The sequence below is a fragment of the Doryrhamphus excisus genome, chromosome 9 (assembly GCF_030265055.1).
Source record: "Doryrhamphus excisus isolate RoL2022-K1 chromosome 9, RoL_Dexc_1.0, whole genome shotgun sequence".
NCBI classification, from domain to species: Eukaryota; Metazoa; Chordata; class Actinopteri; order Syngnathiformes; family Syngnathidae; genus Doryrhamphus; species Doryrhamphus excisus.
In genome coordinates this window covers 8,455,406-8,478,595 of record NC_080474.1, presented here as the reverse complement: position 1 = coordinate 8,478,595, position 23,190 = coordinate 8,455,406, and the positions used below count along the sequence as shown (strand labels likewise).

At 41.6% G+C, this 23,190-nt stretch overlaps 2 protein-coding genes across 7 annotated transcripts in view; both read right to left on the bottom strand.

Annotated features, from left to right (window-relative positions):
• Nucleotides 1-17,199, bottom strand: part of epb41l5 (erythrocyte membrane protein band 4.1 like 5) — a 38,132-nt gene extending 20,933 nt beyond the window's left edge. For all 4 annotated transcript variants that reach the window (XM_058081695.1, XM_058081693.1, XM_058081694.1 and 1 more), the window contains exons 1-14: nucleotides 17,017-17,199; nucleotides 15,902-16,111; nucleotides 10,260-10,364; nucleotides 8,798-8,840; nucleotides 8,547-8,625; nucleotides 7,995-8,039; nucleotides 7,800-7,852; nucleotides 5,258-5,378; nucleotides 5,086-5,173; nucleotides 4,441-4,529; nucleotides 4,268-4,337; nucleotides 2,368-2,537; nucleotides 1,709-1,815; nucleotides 430-448 (exon numbers count right to left, since the gene is read on the bottom strand). In XM_058081695.1, the coding sequence (XP_057937678.1) occupies nucleotides 430-448; nucleotides 1,709-1,815; nucleotides 2,368-2,537; nucleotides 4,268-4,337; nucleotides 4,441-4,529; nucleotides 5,086-5,173; nucleotides 5,258-5,378; nucleotides 7,800-7,852; nucleotides 7,995-8,039; nucleotides 8,547-8,625; nucleotides 8,798-8,840; nucleotides 10,260-10,364; nucleotides 15,902-16,081 (1,169 nt within the window). In that variant the 5' untranslated portion in view covers nucleotides 16,082-16,111; nucleotides 17,017-17,199. The remainder of the gene's footprint in view (nucleotides 1-429; nucleotides 449-1,708; nucleotides 1,816-2,367; nucleotides 2,538-4,267; nucleotides 4,338-4,440; nucleotides 4,530-5,085; nucleotides 5,174-5,257; nucleotides 5,379-7,799; nucleotides 7,853-7,994; nucleotides 8,040-8,546; nucleotides 8,626-8,797; nucleotides 8,841-10,259; nucleotides 10,365-15,901; nucleotides 16,112-17,016) is intronic.
• Nucleotides 17,200-18,116: 917 nt separating this feature from the next.
• ptpn4a (protein tyrosine phosphatase non-receptor type 4a) overlaps nucleotides 18,117-23,190 on the bottom strand; it is a 68,910-nt gene continuing 63,836 nt past the window's right edge. For 2 of the 3 annotated variants that reach the window (XM_058081461.1, XM_058081462.1), the window contains exons 26-27: nucleotides 22,680-22,815; nucleotides 21,876-22,597 (exon numbers count right to left, since the gene is read on the bottom strand). In XM_058081461.1, coding sequence (XP_057937444.1) covers nucleotides 22,238-22,597; nucleotides 22,680-22,815 — 496 coding nt within the window. In that variant the 3' untranslated portion in view covers nucleotides 21,876-22,237. Of the gene's footprint in view, nucleotides 21,635-21,875; nucleotides 22,598-22,679; nucleotides 22,816-23,190 lie in introns of those variants that run through there. The other variant, XR_009131609.1, reaches the window with a different exon arrangement.

Sequence of the window (23,190 nt, the reverse complement as noted above, 5' to 3'; positions counted from 1 at the left end):
CTCAGCTTGACCTATGCTACATATGCCGATGTCTAAATCAGATGTACACTTCAGAATAGCAATGCATCGCTACAATTCACAGCGGCAATGAAAAGCTCACAAATTGTTATGGTGCAAGTCTGGGAAGACCAAATTCATTTTCATGACATGCTTAAGTTAGAAGAATTCTTGACTCAATCGTCGTTGATAGCTTAGAACTTTGCCTGCACTCATCCTCAAACCAACATACAATCTGAGACTACAGTAAATGCTATTTGTGCCGCTGAGTGATTTATCACGTTGACCACACAGTCAGTCAATCATTCACACATCAATAATTAGAACAAAATGAAGTTGCAACAGCTACAATTATAAACAATAAACAAAGTAAGGATAAAAGTTACTTATTCTGTAGTCGACATGGTCATGTTTTAAAAACACTGAACTTACTCCTGAGGAGTGAAGGGTCCTGCAAAACACAAACAGAAAAGATTTTAAGTAGTGCGCCCAGATAGAACTAAGGTCACCAATCACCACGCTTGACGAAGGGGGTCGCACCAAGTAGGCTAAAGAACTGCGGTTTGCCTACCCCTGGTGTAGTTTTATACTAGGACTGAGCGATATGGACAAAAACTCAGATCCCAATATATTCATATTGATATCCGATACAGTATATCACAAAGTGAGTTTGGACAAAGTCAAAGAATGCTCCCTCCCCCAGAAAAGACAAGCCAATGCCAAACGCACAGCCTGTCCCTAAACTTCATCTGTTATGTCTTATTTACAGTTTTTTTTTATTGGCGATGAGCATGTAGCAAACCGTGCTAGTGACTTCTTGATTTGCAGTAAAGTGTTGATTGGTAATACGTCGCTACTTCAATTTCAATGTCAGAGAAATTCCTTCTTTGCCCTCTTTGCTATGATTTTTTTTTTGGGGGGGGGGGGGGGGGGGTAGTCCATTTTTGCATTCTTAAAGAGGCTACAGCTAAGAGGCACAAATTAACAATGTAGTTTTATTCATCCGATTCATTGATTAATTAAAAAAAATCGACGATTAATCGGTTATTACAATAATCATTAGTTAACTTGTCTTTCCAGATTATATTTTTATACTTTTGTGAAATCATTGTCTTAATAAATGCACGTAACAGTCCAGTGCGACTTATCGTAATTTCCAGGCAATAAGCCAGTAGTTTTATCTTTGAACACTGCGGCTGAAACATTTATGCAGCTAATTACGGCTAAAATAACTCTAGTTCCCATGATGCACCACAATGTTTCCACATGTTTTGACATCAGCGATCTTGTTTTGATCTGGCAAATTTTAAGTAAGTCTCATCAAGTGTAGAATTTTACAAGCTTTTATTGGACTCTGTGCTCTGTGACCGCACACAGAGTGCAGCTAAATTGCAAGGTTTATAGTGTGCTTTTCGATGTAGATATCCCATGTTACAATATGGACACTTGAAGCTTATCGGCAATTGCGTGGTACATACATGTCATTTTTTTCCTCTTTATTTATTGGTGTATTTCAGGTGCGCTCAAATCTGGAATTTCCAGTATATATGTTTTTTTCCTCTTCATGACAGATTTTTTGACTGATGGACTCAATAGTCCGGCAAAATATAGCGCAGTACCACAGCACATCTTACACGAATACAGAAGCTTTGGCATTCACTGTTTCCCGTATACAGAGTTGCTTTATTCTGCACTCAACTGGTGCACTCACCTCTGTTCTGCATTGTTCTTCTGGAATACCGACGACTGGGCCTCCTCTCAAAGGAGGCTGACCGCCGTGCTTTATTGGACTTTGTCGTCTGGTACTCTGTGTTTCCACTGGTCCCCACACAAAAACACAAACACTTAACTTAACACAAAGGATATCCTTGCAAGGCTCAATCTTCAACTAAAATACAAACATTTGCTGCTGAATTTGAATACAGTTGCACTGACAACAGTCGATATCTGCACATACACCAATGACCCCTGTTGAACTCAGGACCTATTCAAGCGATAACTCTCTAGGACCAACAAACTCACCAACCCCTCCACTTAAGCAAACATGACTGCCACTGCTTATCTAGCTGGGTAATGTTTAAACACACACACACACACACACACACACACACACACACACGCAGAAAGCACTGGACCACTGCTGTTATGGCTTGGTAACATTTGCCCATGTGTATTACATGTTGCCATTTATCTTTTATGTTGTTTGTACAAATAAAACATGCTGTACCTCAAAAGTAAGAACATGTTTTTGTACTCCAACAATGGATCATGTATTGTTGCTAAGACAAGTTCAGTGTTTTCTTAGTGGTGCTAATAGAGAGGGTCTCTTTACAGACACTTCCTTCCTAACCTTCTATTCTACCAAGTTACCTGTATCTGAAGCGTGATCCCATGCGAATGAAGCCAGAACGTGCCGAGTTCTTTTGTACTGGTCCCCTCAGTCGAAAGAAAGCATGATGTTCCACTGCACACTTCCAGAGGTGCTTACAGGCCTTAGGGTGATCCATTCGGAAGACAAAGGTGTGCTCCTGCTCCTTGCCCTACAGGAAGGATTAATGTTGGGTTAGATATTGATCATTACTAGCAAGAGTGGAAACTGCAAATTTGCACATAGACTGTACTTCCCATTACAAAAGAAAATGCAACACATACTAAGAGTCGTGATAGTGCTCAAGTCTTAGAGCTGGGTTTCAATTTGGCCATTTGTATGCCTCGGTTTTCAGCGAAAATTATTGCCACAAATATGTCTTGGTTTCACTACACTGTCTCGCTTATGGTAGGGTCAAGCAGAGTGCCTAACAAACTCATCAAGTGCCCAAACAAAATGATGGTGGATAGTACTTTAAAATTGGGATACTATAGACAGACTCAGGCCAGGCAATCCTTTAATCATCTTTGTGTGTGTGTGGCTCATTTGTTGATAAAACGCACACAGAACGATGAACAACTCATGTCTGTCTCCTTACTAGCATCCCGGAACTGATAGTGTTTGAGCTATATTTAACAATATTAGAATCTTACGTCAGAAACTGTTTATCAGAGTCACCATCAAGCCTACAGTGAGTTGCTGAACTGATAAGGTGCCATGAGTTACTCAACCTTATCAGCGCGTTGCTGACTTCTAGGTCAACTTCACAGAGACTGTAATCATTTACTCCCAGCAGAAGCCATTTACATTGTCCAACTTCAAGACATGATCCTAGTTGGATTCTCTGGCTATTAGGGGCGTCTTCTCAACTGCCTCTCATAATAACAATCATAATAATCTACAAACAAGTAAACTAACCTTTCAACTAGTTACATGGTTTTCAGACATATACTAATAATATATGGCCATCAACCAGTGTTGCAGAGATTATTAAAATGTACTCTAAGAAGACAATTACCAGCCAGTTTGTACATTCAGTTTCACCACAGACGCTACAACACTTTGTGTCACAGACATGTTGATATAGTACCCAAGCAACTACAGTAAATACGTGCACTCACCAGGAAGTATTATATTATACAACTGTTAGGGGGCTGAGCTACAAGGCCAGTGCTCTGTGTACAGTGCGTGTGTGTAGTATGTGTGTGTGTGTGTGTGTGTGTGTGAGTGGTGATCGTGGGGAGCATGGATAATGCATACCAGAAATACCAGAGAGGAGGCTTCTTTATTAACCTCCCACACAGACCTCCAGGATGGACATAAACAAGCTCTGCTGGCCCCTGATATACACTTGCCTCTGGGCAACCTAACAAAAAGTTCGTTTTAGTTTGGGACTCTGGAGCTACTTTTGACATTCAAACTATGTTTATTTTATACATACTTACGTATCTTTATTATTTTTATTATTCATATTCCAAATAAACTCCACCCTCGGCCATCTCTGTGTGGAGTTTGCATGTTCTCCCCGTGCATGCGTGGGTTTTCTCAGAGTACTCCGGTTTCCTCCCACATTCCAAAAACATGCTAGGTTAATTGGCCACTCCAAATTGTCCATAGGTATGAATGTGGGTGGGAATGGTTGTTTGTCTATATGTGCCCTGTGATTGGCTGGCCACCAGTCCAGGGTGTACCCCCGCCTCTCGCCCCAAGACAGCTGGGATAGGCTCCAGCATACCCCTGCGATAACACAGTGTTGGTCTGACCCCACCCATGTTTATGCTTCTCTGGCCACTTTTAATGCTCATTTTCAAGGATAATAGAGTTAGTCAAGTTAAAAGGGTGCACTACTCAATTTTTTTCAATTTTCCTGAGTGTAACAAATATGAGACTGCGCATACTCACCTGGTCGTCATCTTCCACAACCACAAGCGTCAGTTTACTCTTTTTGAAATCCAGACGCGTGATCTTGGGCCTACAAATTACATGACACAAAAGGTTAGGATAAAGATGAAAATACAGTATACGTAATAATGCAAGACATATAAACAAATAGGTCAAAACATAGTCAAACATACCAGAAAAAGAGGCCAATCTTGGTTTCTCCCTCAAACACCAGAACTCCGGTGGGTGTCAACCCGAGACTGTATTCATTACCGTCACGTGCCTGCAAGTTGAAATCATGTGAGGGAAAACTCATATTGTTCAGTGGGGAAAATAATTATTTTACAAGTTGACCATGTAACACCATTTTCACGGTAGGATTACTTTAACAGAGACATTACAAAAACATTCAATAAAGTGTATAAATGAATCTCATCAGGTTGGAAAGGAGAATACTGTAAGGTCAGCAACACTTTCTCTAGTATTGAGCAATTTAGTTAGTCACAGATGTCTGCCACATCATGGTGGAAAACAGTAATTACACATAATGCATTATATCTGTCTCTGTGGCGTGTTAAATTCAGTCATGTTGCGTGTTGGCATTTTGTGACTTTGGCACTTAAAGGGTTAAGACATGTACTTATATACATAAATAAATGAAATCCTCCAATTAATCAGTTGGGCCCAAATTTCAAGTTCTTTCACCACTGCAAAATTACAATGCAATTCCGATGAAAGTTCCAAACAGCTATGAATCCAATGGATCCTCAGATGGACATTAACTAATTCATTGTTACTTTTTAATTCCTTTCTAAAGGAGGAGTGTGTGTACCAGTTACCTTCACCATATGCATGTCCACACCATACATTTCAAGCCATTTTGCTTTATTCAAGTAGTTGATTTCAGCCTGAGCAGGTGTTTGGCCTCTGAAGATGAAGAAAAAAATGACTTGAAAACAACTGAAAGGCATCCCTGTGTGCACAATGAGAAGTTCCAAAAAGCCACGCAACCTGCACTCCTTCCATGCGTTATATATCGCCAGTTCCACATCCTCTGTTTGATTGGGGATAAACCGAAATTCTGATACGAGGTCCAGACTGTGTTCTAATGGGTCACAATCACCGAGTTCAGCTGAAAAGACAAAACAACACAACAGTATGTCAAGTTTAATACCAAATTGTGCTCTTTTTTTCCTCATTGCAAGTTCACTATTGCTTTATTTGCACAGAAGCACTAAAGATTTTTGGTAATCCTGAAACATTTATTTAACCTGCTTAACTATTAACTATTCAGGATGTGCTGCAGCATCAGTCCATGGCCAGTGTCATTAAAAAAAAGATCTGTGGAGGCAGGACTGCAAAGCCCTGGTGTTGATTGGACTTTGATTTATGTTGGAAACTCCTCTATAGTGGGTTCAGGTTATTTCAACTGTGAAAATACTTAGACTACAGATGAGAGGTGGGGGAAATCAACAATTTCTATTCTGTCGCCAAGTAATTTGAGAATGAGAACGGGAGAGAGTTCAAGTGAGGGGAAAAAGGAAAGACAGAGAGGGTGCAGGATTACAAGGCCTCTAAAGACGAGGGCGCACTAATGAGCTGGCGTTTACCCTACAGTGACTCTGAATTTGTATGGGTGTGTGTGTGGTGCTACAAATTCCTGTCATCTAACTTTCTCTGAAAGCGCTGAACAACTGTTTTAAATAACAGCAAACAAGACCGTGGTCATTGCAATATTATGTGTGCTATTCTGTGTGACATAATGGGCGCAGTCGTCTGGGTCAGCAGCGTAGTGCAGATATAGAGATAAGCGCATGACTTAACATATTTTCAACATTAGTGGTGCATTGTTTGCATTGTTCCTGGTTGCGTTGAAAGGAAAACATCAGATAATTTCGTTTCTCAGTTGGCTCTGTGGAATGACAGACCAGTCCTACTGGGCTAGGAGGACATTTCATTATCATTGAACACATACTTTTCACCTTTGTTTAACTTTTTACCTTCCAGGACCAGCGAATGTTGGATTCGCCCATAAAAACGTCTATTTTTGACACATATCTCCTCCAAAGCTCTATTTGCTTCATTCATTCATTATCTACTACTTAGCCTCACGAGGGTCGCAGACATGCTGGAGCCTATCCCAGCTGTCTTGGGGCGAGAGGCGAGGTATACCTTGGACTGGTGGCCAGCCAATAACAGGGCACATATAGATTCTGGTAGGAAATACATACCCCCAATAGTGTACAGTAATTATGACAAATTGGACTGTTTCAACAAAATGAATCCCTGAAATTACAAAATGCATGTTTATACTGTATAATTCCAATGTTTTAAAAATATAGTGGAAATTAATGGGACTTAAAAAAAACAATTTTACTATTAATCTTATGTATAGTTCACCGTGATCTTTGACATAACGCCCCAGCCCGCTAACATTTATTATATGTAATAACTCCTTTTGTAGGCGGCACAGTGGACGAGTGGTTAGCACGCAGACCTCACAGCTAGGAGACAAGGGTTCAATTCCACCCTCGGCCATCTCTGTGTGGAGTTTGCATGTTCTCCCCGTGCATGCGTGGGTTTTCTCCGGGTACTCCGGTTTCCTCCCACATCCAAATTGTCCATAGGTGTGAATGTGAGTGTGAATGGTTGTTTGTCTATATGTGCCCTGTGATTGGCTGGCGACCAGTCCAGGGTGTACCCCGCCTCTCGCCCAAAGACAGCTGGGATAGGCTGAAGCACACCCCGCAACCCTCGTGAGGAAAAAGCGTAAGAAAATGAATGAATTAACTCATTTTGTATGTATTTTCTAAGCAGAAACACTGTTATCATTGAATCAAATTAGCATTGATAGGTTTAAAAGATATTTACAGGTGTCGTAGTTTTTTTTTTTTTTTTCAGAAGCCAAGTTAACAGAGATCAAAATAAAAAAAAGGATAAATTAATTTGTTCTGTTTTTATAGCAGTTTCTGGGAGTAGACTCTAGGGACCTGAAAATGGTGGGATATTAAGAGGGACCCCAAAGGGATTTTTATTTTATTTTTTTAATGTATACACTATCTGAAGCCATCTGAACGACTACAGAAATATGCAGGGTGCAGTCACACTATGCATTCTACACTGCCATGGCCATGCTGCATTTGTATATCTCCAAACATGAAGCGATAGTACACCATAAATGTGTACTCTTCTTATTGTAGCGGGGGTTTCCAGATCTTAACAAGCATGTCACACGAAGAATGGGATTGAATGATTCACACGTTTGGTGAGTCAGAAGAAGAGCCGGTTCATAGGACCTCATGGTGGTAATCCACTGTTCTTCTGAATGATGCATTTAGGTGAGCCTTGGGGTGACTATGTTTATATGACGCATTGGTTCATTTAGCATAAGCTCTCTGGTTAGAAAATACCAAGAGGGGATCGTAACGGGGTGAAAAGATTTAACCTGTGTGCAACAAATAAAAAGAGAATGTGAGTCAACCTTTTCTTAGTCACACTGCACTAAATGATGACAAAAAAAAAAAACGCCATACGACCTTACTAATTTTCTTACCCTGAAGCGAGAAGGCAGCCAACTCCACTGCGATTTCAAATGGACATTCCAGCCTGAAATGACAAACGTTTGTAGGTAAGATGCAACAAAATTAGAGCGTTGTCAAGCAGTCCAAGCACATTGCATAGCCACGTTATGATTAAAGTTGGGACACAGACACAGATTTCACAGTTGAAGAAGAAATACCATCCTTACTTTCCACTGAGGATGTCTTGTTTCAACTGCAGCACAAAAAGATATCTGAAAAAATAAGAAGATGCAGTCAAATACAGGTACAATTCATGAAAGCATTCAGAGTATGAATGAGTATGGTGCGTTTGAGGCTCACGTTGTGTTGCTGTGCAACACTTGCCCATATGTGCGTGACAGTCAGAAGACGAGGCAAATAATCCTAAAAAATAACTGAATTCCTCAGACTAGATGGCTGGCTGAAAGCAGAAAGCTAAATGTATGGATAAGACGATGTAGTAATCATTTTATAACAATGATCTCATTCATTCCCAGTGACTCAAAATAATTGTTTTGGATCATAGGACAACATGACAAAAGCTGTGTTTGTGGTATCCATTCATCCATGTTCTATGCCGCTCATGTGTTTGTGGTATGTTGTGTTTTTTTTTTATCATCAATCCCGGAATATCCACTCCATTCTTCTTCCATCTGGTGTGTACCACAGGGTAGGAAACCGATATAAAAGCACATTTGCAACCATTGTTTCTCAGTGGTGGAGAGTGTGTCTCAACTCACCGGGTGAGCTCTTCATGCAGGTTGTTTGGCTCAGAGGAGTAGAACTTAACTCTCATGTGAAGGCAGTATGGCGGGCCAACTAAAAAACGTTCAATTACAGCACAATGTCAGCATTGGCAAGCAATAGAGTAACAAAAGCACACTCTTGGAAATATGCAATAAAACAGTAACAGCTGATGTACAACACACACTTGTTATTCTGTCCAAAAATGGCAACTGTTTATGTTGGGGGGAAAAAAGGATAAACTTACTTTTCACTTGCTTTTTGATACTTTTTGTAACATCGAGCCAGTGCTGTGAAAAAAGAGAAGAACGACAAGAGAAGAACAGCTTAGGTTGCATGTACAATACATTATGCATACAGCATTTCCCATATACTGATGAAGTGGCAGGTGAGTGTGTTTATTAAACTTGATGAAAAAGCTATGTGGAGGAGCCACCCTGTCTCTCACACTCAGACACAGACACACACTTTACTTTGTTCTTTGCTAGACATGAAGGCTGTATGAGGCATGGAGAGGAAGCGATAGTGACCGTGATGGAGCATGTGCGTGTAAAGTGTGTGAGTGAGGGACTCGGAGCGCGGTGGTGTCCTCTCCCCCACATTCCTTGTTTCAGGCGTCTCTCCCACTTTTCACAGGCTAGTGAATGATGTGTCCCTCCCCTCTGTTAAATCTTTTCCTGCCGTCAGTCCTCGCTCCTTTTCACGGCCTTCACAGAGGACCAGTGTGAAGGACCAGGGTTACTGGCTGACTTATAACGGTGTGTGCCCGAGCACTGGCTGACAAGAGATCCAGAACCAATCCCTTTAGCCTTGACGCCGAAGGTCCCAAACACTGTCCCAACGTCGTTAAATAGTACACTAACCAGCCACGACATTGATTAATGACACAATGATTCTGCCTTTGGAATCTGTCTAGATTGACCAGATTTACACTATAAACAACATACTTAACAAAAGTGGGGAAAAACGTAATAATGTCTTAGTTACATTTGCGTAATTGACCATGACACATTTCCATGTAATTGTAAGTGACGCGTAGGGACTATATATCCGATATGGTTAGAAGTCTTCTGTTGCTGTCAAACCTGAAAGCCACCTTTGAGTGCTTTGAGATGCGAGGAGAGCCCACAGCAGCAGCCGCTCCTCGTTGAGAAGAGCATATGTGTGTTCATGTCAGTCTTTGCTAGAAGTCCACTTTTAACATTTTATGTCTTTAGCTTCATTGATACTGGTGTCCGTCATGCATTTTGTACTTTGTTCTTTGTTTGTTGAATGCACCACAGTTTTATACTGCGAGACGCAAAAGGGAAACTTGTACAAATCTTTCTCCAACACTGCCAGGTTCATAAATCCACTGCCATGTTCTTCTTCTCCACTAGATCTGTCAATAGTTGTGTTTTTGAAAGAGAGGATCGAAAGAGGTGTGACTACTCGCTAAATATAGCGACAATATTGCAACACTGATCACTCCTGCTACATCTTCTTATTTACTGGCAGAGCAGGTGTGTATGAGGTGTGTTAAGAAGTTAAACAGACTGTCCCATTGTAATGTGTTTATGACTGTAGTGTCAAATTGATTTGTGGCTGACCACAAAGAGATGAGTCATTTCTGATGGAGATGTGAAATTGAGCAAACCATATCCTCTCAACACAACGATTCAATTAGAAGCTGTACTGTTCATTGCGTAGGCCGGTCTGGCCATCCTTACCGGAACTTGTGCTGAGTCCATGAAGCGCAGTCCAAAGTAGTCTTTCTCTACTATGTCATGATGGTACATGATCTGGTCAAACAGCTCCTCACCTTTAGCTTTTTTCTGATTTGGAGGGTGCACAAGAACACACAGGAAGAGATGTTTGACATTGGAGTGCAAAATGACCTTGTTATTGTGACACAAACATGCGGTAAACAAGCAACATCATGGAAATGTATGTGTGACATAAAGCAGTGTCTGAAATCCACCTTTCCCCCCAGGTGACCCAGTTATTATATTTTATTTTATGGTGACGTGATTCACTGAATATAGGTAGGGGAAAATAATCCAACTCATCTGAATAGGAGTTGCCTTTTCCAAGAATTCTGTACCAGTTACTGCCTGTGCTCAGCCTGGGACTGGAAGATCTCTCCCTCACATGGACACACACACACACACACACACACACACACGTCTTCAAAAACCTCAACGACAGAGTTGCCATGGTAATGGGGGAGGGGGTTAAGTGGCCCTGGAGACGCATGAGCCAAGGGAAGCAGTCAAGCTGGTCACATCATGTGGTCACCTGACTTGCTGGCTATTCCATTATTATACACCATATTCTCCTGTCTGGGGAAAACATGAAATGTGCATAATCTTTTAAAATATCCACCCGTGTTATCACTTAATACCAACTTCAAATAACCAGCCTAGCCCATTACCCTAACCCCCGAATGTACAAATGCAAGTAATCTGTATCCAATAAATGACTATTTCCGAATCTCACCATGTGCATATAAGACACAATGTTTCAAGTTTCAGCTGATACTGGCTTTCTCACCATTAAGACTTATAATACGGATAATATCAACTAACAAAAGTGGAGGAAGCGAGTTCAGGACATAACCTGTCACTTTGCTCATGCACTGACACGCACACAGACACGCAAACACACATGCACTTAGTGTGCAGCTCAAGGGGACTGGCCCCATGCTAGTTGGCATAGCTGAGGAGGCATAGAGCACCCCAACAGTACCCTGGGAGAGCGAGAGAAGAGAGTACAAAGGACTCATTGTACGTGTGTGTGTGCATATGAGAGCTTGTGTGCAAAGTTTTGTTACAATGCTTCAAGTTCCTTTTCAATTTACTCAATGCACTACAATTGCAGAAATCATAAACATGTGTCAGTCATAGAGTTACAACTTAACAGACATCTGCATAGACAGTATATTCTGTCAAAGAGCATGTTAATATTTGTACTTAATATTAGTCCAGCAGGGTTGCACTAATCAGAGTATTCTTTCCGCTTTAAATCCAATACAATAATAGTGAAAATGCTATATGCAGAAAAATAAATGCCATACAAGCCATTAGAAAGGAGTTGTAGTTGAACAACGTTGAACAGAGTGAGACCTCTTATCAGTCATACATTTGATTTGTCTCTGTGTGGAATGCGGGGCTGCTCGCATACACACAGCAAAATAGTGGAGCCTCGTGAGGAGCAATGCAAGGTAAAGTAGTAGAAATTAGGAGGGAAAAAGATGCTGGCAAAGCCAAATGTCACGGCCCTCTGTGTGGGAATATTAATAATGAGGAAGGTGAGCCCATCAACACCTCAAACAACGACACATCGAGATGTACAGCCCTCGTTCTGACAGTCAACACTCACTGAGACGTTTGGTCAATGGAATAGCGCAAAGTGGTATACGTTTACAGAAAAACACGGCAAAAGAAATGCTGCTCTTGAATAGCCAGCATTTCAAGAAATACTGCAAATGTTTGACAGACAGCACAAATACTGTAACTAGTGAAGCATTCATTCATTCATTCATTTTCTACCTCACAAGAGTCACGGGGGTATGCTGGAGCCTATCCCAGCTGTCTTGGGGTGAGGGTACACCCTGGACTGGTCGCCAGCCAATCACAGGGCACATATAGACAAACAACCATTCACACTCACATTCATACCTATGGACAATTTGGAGTCGCCAATTAACTTAGCATGTTTTTGGAATGTGGGAGGAAACCGGAGTACCCGGAGAAAACCCACGCATGCACGGGGAGAACATGCAAACTCCACACAGAGATGGCCGAGGGTGGAATTGAACCCTGGTCTCCTAGCTGTGAGGTCTGCGCGCTAACCACTCGCCCGCCGTGCCACCTCTAGTGAAGCATGTTTGAAAAAAAATTAACAATAAAATAAATGTTTTGGCTTTGAATGTGAAGAGGCTGCCGTTACCGTTGTCACTTTTCTTCTGTTGTTTAAACAGTTTGTTTAAATGTTGTCTCAATGTCAAACAGCGTTGCTTAGCATGAAGAAGGTTCCTGGTTCTAATCTGTGTTGACTCAGACCTCTCTCTGTGCTTGGATGGGTTTATTCCCACAGTCCAAAACCATGTTAGGTTCATTGGCGACTCGACATTGTTCATAGGTGTGAATGTGAGTGTGAATGGTTGTTTGTCTGTGTGTAACCAGTCATTGACTGGTGCCCGTCCTGGGTGTAGGCCACCCCTCGGGTTCCGGGGTTAATCCCTAATTAACATGCATTATTGCGTGTCTTAGTACAACACCACCTAGATTTTCAAACTCACATTTCAGGGTATTAAGTAATTACTACATAGGTATATTTCACTTTGCAGAGGGCTGTACAACACACAGTAGGAGCGTCCTAAAGTACTGTTTTCCACGGGACTGCAATGTTTTTGTGGTGGTGTGCAAAAAGATGTCATCGTTTTATAACACTATAGAAGAGAGTAACAATACAGCAAAAAAAATAGGACTGCAATTAATGTCACAAACAAGACTGAGCCGCCTGGGAGTACTTTGAGGGCAGCAGCAATTATGGAAAGTTTCCAAAACCACCAGAAAAAAATCGCTAGAAGCGACACTCAGATCTGTGTGTTACTGACGGCAGGTGAACACGGGCCTGCAGATTTACTCTGTCACTGCATCATCCAGACCAGTGTGTGGATGCTAAAGTACTTTCTCCAGCAAAAGCTGAAATCATTTGCCCTGAAACTATTGCCCTGAGAGGCGGCATTCACAAGCAGTCCCGTAATAATGTGTTTAAAAGCAAGGGTGAACAATCTGCATCAAATTTACGCATTTGTTGTGGCACCTGATACAACATGCATGGGAAAGAAACACTGTAATAATGAAAGGATACTTATTGGACTTAATGTAGTAGACAATGTTAGCATGTTATATATGCCATTACGGCTACAAATAAACAAAGTTAGCCTTGCCTCAGGGCTTCACAAAACAACCGCATTTAAAAGGAAACATTGACCTGAATGCCTCGAACACAGAAAAGAAAAGCAACACTATTAATAATCATTACTATTTTAATACAGTGAGTGAAGGCTACATGCTTCAATTATTTTATATTATTATTTTTCCTCCTCCCCTTCCAATGATATAGGTCAAAGGTAGCAACCAGTGTACCATGCAAGAGGCATGCGGAAGGAAGATTCGGTATGAATTCATAGGGGAAAAAAGAGGAAACAAGGCGGAGTCAGGAGTGAAGCATGCTGTACGTCTACTTGGTGATGTGCCGCTCGTCATGTGACGCTGTCATGTGGTTAAGCATGTTGTCCAGAGAGGATCATGGAATTACAGGTGATCAGCAACTCAACTGTACACGCCCACATGTGAATAAGCTTAAGGAGGCTGTGCTACTGACACAACAACAGTGTTACTCGTGTAGCTTCCAACAACCTTTATACAGAAATCCCACAAAGGAAGCCATACTAGACCCTGGAAGAGGTCTGACAGGAAAAAGCAATGCCAGGCTTGATATCCAAGTACAGTAGAAGCTTCTCAAATGGTGGAATGGGTTGGGGGGTGGGGCCATTCTAAAAATGTCATGATGGTTGGCAGGTCAGAAACGATGCTAGTGCCAGCAACTCATATAGTGGTTTGTACAGATAAATATTATAGATTCTCAATACTATTTCAAAACAGGTGTGCGTGAAAAAATATAGTTTTTATATAGTTTTAAATAATTGAGGCTCGCTGCCTTGATTTGAGATTTCGCTAAAGATTTCCAGTTCAAACCACCATGTCATGCGAGACCTCAATGTACCTCACAAGACACCCAGTATAGTCAAACCCTGTTCGTTTTTTTTGTCAAAAATGCTGGCAAAATGTTGTCTGTTTTTATACAATATTGCACGTAACAAACTAGTCTGTTTGACGTGTGCTGCATCGTTCTGTGAAATTAATTTCCCAAGCAAAGCACCCTATGTGTTGCTGACTCACCATTCGTATATTTTTTTTTGTTGAGGACAACTGCAAAATAAACCTACATGGGGCCAATGAATGTTTTGAGTGCCAGCACTTTCTTAAAACACTCTTGAATCCCATCTTGCCAGGATGCATGGGAAGTCCGCATCAACGATAAATTCCATCCCTTGGTCATTTATAAGTACTTCTGCATGTACAACTATAATAATTCGCTATAAAAATTTATTTTTGTTCGTATTTCGGGTGTCTGAAACAGATTTATATCATTTCAGATTGGAACTGGTTCTCGTGGGATTCAGTTTTATTTTATTTTTTATAAATTAATGATGAAAACCACTGTTTCTAAGACCAATTCACAACATCCATAAACCTACTCTTTGGTCTTCCTCTACGCCTCCTACCTGGCAGCATCCTTCTACCAATATATTCACTATCTCTCCTCTGGACATGTCCCAACCATCTCAGTCTGGTCGATAACTGACTTTATCTCCAAGGCCTCTAACATGTAATGTCCCTCTGATGTACTCCTTCCTGATCACTCCCAATGAGAACCTTAGCATCCTCATCTCTGCATCCTCCAGTTCTGCTTCCTGTCTTTTCCTCAGTTCCACTGTCTCTAGACCAAACAACATGGCTGGTCTCACCACAGTTTTGTATACCTTTCCTTTCATTTTAGCTGAAACTCTTCCATCACACATCACACTTTCCTCCACCCGTTCCATCCAGCCTGCACACGCTTCTTCACCTCCTTTTCACAATCTCCATTGTTCTGGACTGTTGAAATCAGCTACTTCAAATTCTCCACCTTCTGTATATTCATTCATTCTTTCATTTTCTACCGCTTATCCTCACGAGGGTCGCTGGGCTGTCTTCGGGCGAGAGGCGGGGTACACCCTGGACTGGTGGCCAGCCAATCACAAGGCCCTTTGGTATAGTTTTTAGAAAATATTATTAATAAAAATATTATAAGATGTGTGCATTGCATAAAGGGGGCTGAAAAACAGTGGAGAAGTCTAAAGCGAAAAAAATTAAGCAATCTTCGATCCTTTCCTCTTGCCCCTCCTGACTTTCTTTGTTTGTTTTTATTTATTTTGATGTAACCAGAAATCTGCTGCTCGTGAGAAAGAGGAACTTAACAGCACTACACAATGTCGAGGTACACAAACTCTCAACAATTTAGCTTGCTCACGAGCAATCAATGGCAATTAAAGAGAGAAGAGCGTTATTGCAGCAGGAACTGATCCGTCTGTTACAACAGACAACCCACCAAACAACGCTTATAGTCAGCTTTGCAAGCGTAGTAGATTTCTTTGGAGGTGCAAGAGCAGACACGGGTTCGACCCCTGTGTTAAACACTATGTCTCCAACGTGTCTCAATACAGTAAAGCTTGTGACAACATGAGGCATCTCCTTACCGGCAGGTCAACGCTGACATCGGTCCCGTCCAACAAGGACACACGGCAAGTAATGATGGACTTTGCATCCCCAGCGGCTGGGATGTGTGTTGTGGCACGCTGGGCCTCTCGTAACCGAGCTTTTTCTGCGTGCTTGCGGATGGAGCGTCGCCCCAGTGTCCTGCGCAGGAAACTCAGCATGTTCGGAGTGAGGGAGGCTCGCACTATGACCTGGATGAGGTAAGATAACACAAATGGATTACTTCCATCAGTACACTTATATTCCTGCATACTACTGTATGCATGCTGTATTAGTTAGTTCCCGAGGGTGCAAATATTGCATCAACCCTCTCTCGACCGGTCTTCTCTCCTTTTTAATTGTGAATTGCAACTACTTCTGCCGTCAGCTAATACACTACTCCCAAAAAGTGATATGATAGCACGCCTCGCTGGCTCAGGCAGCAGGGCCAACTCAGCAGGGCCTGAAGACTCACATGGGGAGGAGGATGACTGTCATGCCAAGGACAGCGCAGCGTCCTTGTGTCAAATATAAAATGTAAAATGTAACATAACAGGTTTAGTTTGGGGATGTCTAGTAAAATCGTTGACGTTTAGTAATTAGATTCCATGTTAGTAAAGCAAGCAATTATCACAATTATCTATTTATCACCCAGTCACACTTGGTTATCAATTGATTAACCTTCGCCTTATATGACAATTCTCAATTTAACGAAATGTATCCAAAAGAAATATCGACGCACGTGGTGATTTTGTACGTTAGAAGAGATACATAAAAAAATCAAACAACAGGAAAGATGCATTTTTTTAGATTAATAAGGTCAACGGTCACATGAATGAATTGATTCCACGCCAAAACTACCAAACATTAATGCTGCTATTGGGCTCACTTAGCTCGGGATGGGGCCTAAAATTACCTGTGGAAAGCGGAGCAACAGGTGCGCGCTCGATTTCAAGTACAAGCTACGCCGGAGTATTACACAGTTTTGAAGTCAGACGGTAACACGGCAGTCTGCTACAGGAAAACAAGCGCCGCCTCGGCTGGACCGAACATCCACTTGCTCGGCAAATGCCAAATGTGGGTTGGGGAAGGTCCGAGTGAAGAGAGAGATACTTACCAAAACTCTTCAGCTAAATTCGCCGGGGAAGCACGCCTGCTTGCGTTTTACATGTCCAAACAGCAACCTGGAACATTTTGTTGAACGACCTCTTTCCTATTTTATTCCGCTTTACGGCCCCTGCGGGAGATCTTCTCTCCACGGGTCCCAACAAAAAGTAGGAGGCAAAAGCTTTCCCCGGAAGTGACGTCAGGATAAACCCCAAACAACAACGTGATTAGCATTTTTAAAGTGACACACTGCTTTTTTTAGAGAACAAATTAGTTCATTCATAGATTTTAGCCTTACATTCTTTCTACCTTGGGCATTCGGTTAGATTTGTGCTTGTGTTGTTTCTAATCGATATAGAAAAAAAAACATTCCTTACCTTTATTTTTATTTTATGTAATGCATAAATAATAGGATAATTGCTGATATTCAATTATGTGGACCGTTTTTTCGTTAAATATAATTTTAAAAATATTCAATCATATTAAATGTGCATTACAGTGGGGCTTTTCTATAATCACAAGCGCCCTCTTGTGGATCATTTAAAGACTTCACATAGCAGTCCAATAAAACCTATTGCACTTACAAGTCGTTGGGAATGCTATTGATATTTTTTTATGACGTTCCTCTATAGTCATCATTTTATTACAATGATTATAATCCTAAAACCAAAAAGGCTGTCAAACTACAGACCATTTTACTGGTACTAGTTATACAAGTAATACTGTACCAAAAGGTTGTTGCTTGACAAAAACGCATTTTCTCTGATTTATCTCCCACTGTGTGTATGGTTTTGCATGAATAGGCGGTTATATTTCTGTAATTTCTGTAAATAATCAAGATTATAGTACTGACAAGGCAGTACACAATCCCAGCCGCCACTAGAGGGCATAGTTGCATGGATTCAAATGATTAGCGTCCATGTATTGAGAAGTGTCTGGTTTTGTCCCCAGTACTCACTATTAGGTGTACGTATGATGATGCAACATTTCCTCCCTGTTTCCTCTATCCTATCATTGCCCAACCTCACTTTTGCAGTGTGGAAAAGCAAGGTGACCTGACGCGACATCGCCATACTTTGACAGACAAGCTTTAATTGTTCACAATCAAGCTTATAGACATGTCCAAAGCACCAGTAAAACCACGAGTCCAGCAAGAAACAAGCAAAACCGAGGACAAACATGTTTTTTGTTGTTTTTTACGACACAGAAAGAGCTTTACCAAAGAAATAGAAGGGGAAAAAATAGTTTTGTGTTTCATAATATATATACTTGCCGGTATACTGTGTCATATCAAACAAAAACAAAAAACAACCAAAAATGAAATAGCAGTCTCAAAGTACACACCATTCGTGTAACATTTGAATCTTCCAGAGGAAAACAACAAAATACTTCTACTCACAATGGATTTTCCCTTTTATTTTAAAGATTTTTTATTATACAACATTGTATTTACATGGTCTAGCATTATGTACACAAAATGAACAAGTGGCACTGTGTAGTTAGACGTTATCTTTTAACCCTTACGTGTCTTATTAAAAAAAGAAATCCAAATTAGATGAAACAAAAAATCAGTAGCACGACCTGCCACTCAGCATTTTACAAAGTGCTGCCCTTTTCTACAAGTTGTCATCTTTGCAAAAATACAGCTAAATAAAGCAAGCCTTGGCCATTGTGGAACCCCTCTAGATCAGTACCTTAAATGTGTCAAGAACAAAACATCTACTGTATACAGCTCATTGCAGGGGACATGTTTTCAGTTTGATTTTTTTTCCTGCTGATCTCCTGTTCATCTGAAATAAGACAATTAAATCCGATGAACTGCTGCAAAGAAAAAGGGTGTACTGTCAATACAAATGTACGGTACCACCGTCCCAATGCGTGGTTTGATTTGAGGAAGACAAGGAGAATGATGGATAAGATGTGCCTGTGCTGATGTCACTGACAGGAAGTGTAAACAATAAAGTACCAGGATCTTCTTAATAGAACACATTTTTTAAAAAAAGCGGGACGATCACAGTTTGAAACAAGTACATTGGAGCCAGTTTTTCCAGGAGAGACCAAAAAAATGTCTGCGAGGGAAAAGTTCATAAGACATGGAACGGGACTAGGTCAGAGGTGGTTTATGGCACTAATGATCATTCCAGTTGACGGACAAGCAGGCGTAAAACAGACAGCTCGAAATATATCAAATGGGACAAGAAGGAGAGGTTAGGGGAAACGGAAGATTAAAAACAAACACTACTCACAACACCTTAAGAGAGAGCTGTGTGAAATTTCATGATCAACCTAAAATGCAACACAATCGGTTTAGTCCGTATGCAGTGTACTGTATTACGGCTAATTGGTTCCAAACTTGAACCGTGATAAATGGATGTCCGCAAAGTAGCATCACTTATAAATAAAATCATTTAGCAGTTTAATAGCATAGAAAACCTGTTTACGCCTTTCTAAATATTCATTCATTTTCTACCGCTTATCCTCATGAGGGTTGCGGGGGGTGCTGGAGCCTATCCCAGCTGTCTTCGGGCAAGAGGCGGGGTACACCCTGGAGTGGTCGCCAGCCAATCACAGGGCACATATAGACAAACAACCATTCCCACTCACATTCATACCTATGGACAATTTGGAGTGGCCAATTAACCTAGCATGTTTTTGGAATGGGGGAGGAAACCGGAGTACCCGGAGAAAACCCACGCATGCACAGGGAGAACATGCGAACTCCACACAGAGATGGCCGAGGGTGGAATTGAACCCTGGTCTCCTAGCTGTGAGTATGTAAGTATGTTTAACAATATTAGAGCCCTCTGGCCACAAAATAACACCCCTATAGTCACATTTACACTTGTATTACCCAATATAGCAGACTTAATAAGAGTAAATGAAACATTTAAGACATAAATAAGACTCATACTCTTGAGTGATGTAAATGTGTTCTGGTGCTGGGGGTGCAGGGACAGGAAGCAACGTCGGGGGTCCGAAGTTTTAGCTTGGGTTATGGCCACAACAGCAGTCCATGTTCGGGATTATTGTGCCTGTAGATGATTCAAACCTGCAGTAGACTGTTGGTTGTTGTGTCTCACAGTAACATTACTTAACATTACACCTAGTGGCCAGTGCTGAGTACTACAGTACATATCCATATGACACAGCATTTTTGAATGTTTTACCATTATTTTAGTTTATTTTTTGCAATTTTTATGCTGGAAAGTGCTAAATTTAGGTAAAAAGGTGCACTCAAGTCGAGATTCATCCTGAAATTTCACACAAAAGCCTTAAGTTTCAGTGAACAGTTCATATCTAGTCATCAAAGTGACGAATATGAAATAATGGAACATGACATATCATACAGCTATGAACAGGACAACAGTAGCATGTTTTTGTTGTTAACTAATATGAAAAGACAATGCATTATTATTGGTATGGGACATCAGTTCGATATGTCTGAGACATCCACTAAGTGTGGGAAATGTGAGCGTTTCCTCATGGCTAGTGCTGCCGACTACGGTCATCCCTCACTAAATGACAGTTCGAACAACGCTCCCTAACTCTTGCGTTGTTCCAAACAATAATTAGCAACTACGACCTAAATTATTAGAAAAAAAAACATTTAAACAAACGGTAAGTATTTTTTGCCAATATGAATCATTTTCAAACATAAAAACAGCTAAATGAACTAAAATACAACTACAGTATAAGCTGTTAAGACCACCAACTTGTGCATGTAGTATTCTGTGTAATTGTTCGGTGACACAACCACTGAAGAAACAGACTTGACCAACGGTTGTATTTGTATTGCAGGTTTAAATGATCTCACAACTGGCACAATAATAATAATAATACCAACATGGGTTATTATTGTGGCCATAGCCCAGCAGAGGCTAAAACTCAACTCTGAACCCCCAACGTCACTTCCTGTCCGCCATCGACTTATTTTGTCTGATTATGCGAGTGTAAAGGTGACGATATGGGTGTTATTTCATGTCCAGATGTTTCTAATAATGTTACCAGACGTATTTAAAGATAGTAAAGCGATTTTCTATGCCATAACTACAAAAACATTCCATTCATAAAAAAAGAGATCATTCCACACAACAAAATAAGAGCGTGTATGATTATCATATCGGATTGATATGGGTATCTGCCATATTGGTAACTTATGAGGAGGACACCCCCACTAGCTGTAAAGCAAGTACCATGACATCATTGGAGTGCCACTCTCCCAGCTCATATAAAGACAATTAAGGAGTCGCATGTGGTTTGGGCTGCTGGTTCCAAGGCATCAAAAATATGTGAAGCCTACAAGGATGCTTTAAAAATGAAGAGCTGAAGAATTTGCAGTATGACACATTTTTCCCTACCGATAAAAGTCATATCTAGATGGCCGTGCCAAAGGTTATTCTTCTGGGTGGAAGCGATTGGGCTAGCTCAAGGGCACTTCAGCACTACAGGAGGATGCATGAACGCCTGAAGACACTCGTGAAGACAACACCTCCCTAGTTGACTCGTGTTCAGTAGTCGGTGGGCATTGTTTACTTTGATTTGATGCGAAAAGGGGAGCCCGGTGAGCACGCACCTCAACGACCGTAAACCTGCTTTGTTCTTCACTGCACACTGATGACGTCTGTCAGCTGCAAAAACACAAAGAGCAGAACTTGAGAGTCTAAATAGTCTTTGAAACGTTGACAGGAACGCTGCGAAAGACCAACACAATAAATTAAAGCGAAAGAATTACCGACGCAGTTAAGAGGAATTATACTACTTAAAAAAAAAAAAAGGGCTGGGGGGGATAAACATGAAGTTCTAGACTCGTACAAACATATTTTGTTCAGTGGACAGGGTATGACACAAACTAAAAGACAATAAATACTCTTCCCGAGGAACAAAAGATAAGGTTTCTCTCTTTATCAGCTAAAAGGACACTAAAAAAGGCAGGTCTGTCTGGCAGACTCGCTCAGAAGGGGACAGGGTTGGGGGGGAAGCTTTCCATCCATGGGACAGCCCTTCCCGTTCGTACTTATGGCACAACAGCAATTCCGCATCCGTATTGAAGACAACATCCTCAAATGGTACCTACGCAGCACAGCTGGATTGCCTCTTTGAAAAGCCAGCCTTCCCGTTTGTCCATTTTTGTTTGTTCCGTTTGTGTTATAAAGTGCAACAGTGCGTTTGTTCTCTCCTCCTCCTCCGCTCTCCTCCTGCCACATTGACCTCTTACTGGCTCCCCTAAAATGTCATGGGTCAGGATCAGGATCGGGATCGGGATTCACGCTGGTGTCGCTGTTCACGCTCGTAGCGCTGGTGGCACTCGCCACGCTTGGCTCCTCCACTTCCTCCTCAGTCACTTCCCCCACGTCGAGCACCTCCACCTCCTCGTCATCGTCGTCTTCCTCCTCATCCAGACCTCCTTCCAACAGTTCCACCACAGCCACCTCCCCGTCCTCCGTCGTGTCGTCTCCCATTTCTTTGTTCTCCTCCTCTCTATCGCACTCCGCCTTCTCTCGGAGATGGTAAACGGCGGCGGGCGTCAGCGGTCTGACCAGACCCTCCTCATAGACCTTCAGGATGGCCTCACACACAAAGCGGTACTGACTCTGACCAAGACAAAGACAAAGGCAAGAGGAGTTGGCTGACAGGTGAGAGCGAGTATCAAAAGAAGCAGGTGGATCTACGTACGGGTGTCTGGATCATCATGGCTCTCTGATCTCTCATGGTCCTCACAATGTCTAGGGGGCATACTGGCTGGCCACACTCCATCAAACACAACGCTGTTTCCATGGTGATCAGAACCCCGGTCCGACCAATGCCGGCACTGGGGGGCAGACAATAATGTTGAGAGCAACATCTGACAATGTTTCTATCGTTTGGTGCATGTAGTTACACGTGAATATGATGAGAATATTTGTACAGTGCAACCCGATTATGTCAGCAATTCATCAAGTCCTGAAGTGCCTTGATTTGAATTTTTTTTCAGAATATCATTTTGAGCCCCTCGGCGCTCATTTCTATGAAAAATAAGTCTATAATGCCGTGTAGTAGTATTATTACCTTCATCAGTACCACTAAGCAGACAACAGCAACATCACCACGGTCTACTTACACAGCTTAAAATGTGCACACAGTGACTTCAATGACTGACAATGTGAGCTTTTCAAAATGGCAGTATTACCATGGATTCTACCACAGC